Source organism: Sitodiplosis mosellana, unplaced genomic scaffold (assembly GCF_009176505.1).
Source record: "Sitodiplosis mosellana isolate CC-2019 unplaced genomic scaffold, AAFC_SMos_1.0 Smas_scaffold_2978, whole genome shotgun sequence".
NCBI lineage: Eukaryota > Metazoa > Arthropoda > Insecta > Diptera > Cecidomyiidae > Sitodiplosis > Sitodiplosis mosellana.
Window position 1 is genome coordinate 1 of NW_022598220.1, and position 2,555 is coordinate 2,555.

General features: G+C 38.3%; 1 protein-coding gene across 1 annotated transcript; it reads right to left on the bottom strand.

The window, feature by feature from the left end:
* Positions 1-540: 540 nt before the first annotated feature.
* LOC129571614 (serine protease inhibitor dipetalogastin-like) lies at positions 541-1,707 on the bottom strand. The gene has a single exon (XM_055451433.1). It carries the CDS (start codon positions 1,554-1,556, stop codon positions 627-629), a length of 930 nt encoding a protein of 309 aa, XP_055307408.1. The 5' UTR covers positions 1,557-1,707; the 3' UTR covers positions 541-626.
* Between the last annotated feature and the right edge of the window lie 848 nt (positions 1,708-2,555).

A 2,555-nucleotide genomic window follows, 5' to 3' on the forward strand; every position in this document is an offset into this window, starting at 1 on the left:
AGTCAAAATGTCCCAAATTAGTCGACTGACTGAAAGAATAACTAAACGTGATTGTCTCCATACAAAACGCATGATTTCAATCAACTTAGCCAGCTTTAGTTGTGTATCACTACATACAGTTACATACAACTGAGTAACTGTTAGTCATTTTATTTGCACACGGGATAGGCTCATAGTAGAATCGAAATTTATGGCAATCGAAGCATACTCAACATTGGCCATGATTAAAATTGTCCACTTAATAGGTTACGCGAAGCATTTACGTGTTTTCAAATATCGAATGCAAATCGACGAGAATAAACACACAGTGTTATCGATCACACGGCAAAACTTGTTGCACATTGAATATACCGAGTGAGCCAATTAGTTGCCAACTAGTTAGTTGGCTCAAGCTTTAGTTGAAATTAAAGATCACTTCCAATGTTGATGGTGAATCTAAAATTTCAAAAAAATTTAACTCCTTTTTGATCGAAAAGAAGACATTAAGTTTAACATTTCAAAGTATTTTGCTTTATTTTCGTCATTCGCATAAACTTGCAATAAATATGCTAACAATCTAAATATTTCCCTGATTCAAACATTTTTAACGACCCAAAACACCTGCTTCCCCATTTCTGCCTTATTTTTTAGATTTCATTGCATTTTCCAGAGTGTTTCATGGTTAAGTTGGATTTTATTCTTTGTGCGCAGCCAAGGAAGCATTGGTTTGAGTAATTTTTGTTGTCGGTTCCGCAAACTGGATTGTACAATGCTGGGCAAATGCATGATCTTTTCAGTATAACAGTTTTTTGAACGTTTTTCGCTGCAAAAGTATCGCCACCATGACATTGTCCTTGATGTTTCACTTCCAGGTTTGTATTTCTTCTCTTGGCACAGTTCAAAATGCACTCATTTGAATAGGTTTGACCATCACTTCCACAAATCGGTTGATACATGAAATTGCAAATGCAATCTGTTGGCAATGGTTGTGTTAGAGCAGCCATTTTGCATTCTCCGCGATATTTGATAGTCAATTGTATGTTGCGTTTCTTTTTGCAATCGAATTCACACTCATTTGTGAAAGTTTGATCATTTGAATCGCAAACTGGATGATATTCGAATGTACAGGCGCATTGTTCGTCATTTGAATACGTTGTCACTTCTTGGTTGTGGACTCGTAATGGGCTGCCGCATTTACCAAGGTACTTCAGAGTGAGGTCGTTTCGTTTGAGTTGTTCACATTTCAGCATGCATTCGTTTGAATAGGTTTGACTATCGCTGCCACACACGGGAAAGAGCTCTAGTGTGCAAATGCAATTCTCTTCTTCGATTTTCGAGTCTTCACTCATTGATTGAATATTCCTGCTGAACAGTTCATTACATTTGCCATAGAATCGAATCTGTAATTGATCGTTGTTCCTCTTTTCGCATTCAAATAAGCAATTGTTGGAGTACGAAACGTCATTGGATGCACATATAGGACGATATTCACGGGTACAAATACATCCCCTGGATGCTGAATCCGCCACATGCACCACCACAGCAGCAATTGCAATGATCAAAACTATTTTGCTCATTTTTTATTCAATTTCTCGATTGAGTTTTTGAATTTATTTCAAATTCACGATTATTTGTATGATATCTATTCGGATTGACTTTCGAGTATTGAATTGTTCGCAAAACTGATCCGTAGACACGGTTTCATGTGGCTATTTAAATGCATTTTCCGATTGCGCGGTGAATCCGTGGGATTCCCCATGGACTTAACGAATTATTTTCGTGATTCCATCTGCATTAGCACACCTCAGATATGCATCGTTGATATTCTATCAACATCTGAACAAATTCAATCAAAGCAGAAACAACTGACAGAACCAATGACGTCAAAGTCATTCAAATAACCTCGTGTAGCTTGGCGTCATTTCCTCCACTTCCATATGTTTGCAACGATGTTTGAACTTTGACAAGTGAGCTTCTACAATGGAAATTGAATGCGAGTGGAGAAGCCACAAAAATGACTCTAAAATCATCGATTAATGATCGAACTATTGGGTCAATTCGAAAGTTTCCGCCGCTGACATTTAAATGTCGCCACTTGTAACTGAGCGTAGCTTGACAAGTGAATCCAATTGCATTTTGTAGATGTGACGTTTAGCAATCTAACTCAGAGCAGAAAGATTCATTTTTCGTTCTGCGTCATTGTTTTTGAATCGATTGAAAATGGATCGTGATAAGGTGTTTTTTCGAGGGGCCCTTCTTTTCTTATTTGATTCAAAGAAAACTGCCGCTGAAGCTCATCGAATGCTGTCAGATACTTATGGCGAGCAAGCTCCATCGGAACGAAGCTGCAGAGAATGGTTTCATCGATTCAAAAGTGGTGATTTTGACTTGAAAGACAAAGAACGTTCAGGTCGGCCAGAAACGATTGAAGATGTCGATTTGCAAGCATTATTGGATGAAGACCCAACCCAAACGCAAAAAAAACTTGCATTGCAGTTAAACGTCGGCCAAACAACCATTTTCAGACATTTGCACGCCATGGGAAAGATTCGGAAGCTGGGAAAATGGGTTCCACA

Bases quoted from the DNA above. Each gene is read 5' to 3' on its own strand.
- LOC129571614 (XM_055451433.1), bottom strand. From the start codon at position 1,556: ATGAGCAAAATAGTTTTGATCATTGCAATTGCTGCTGTGGTGGTGCAT.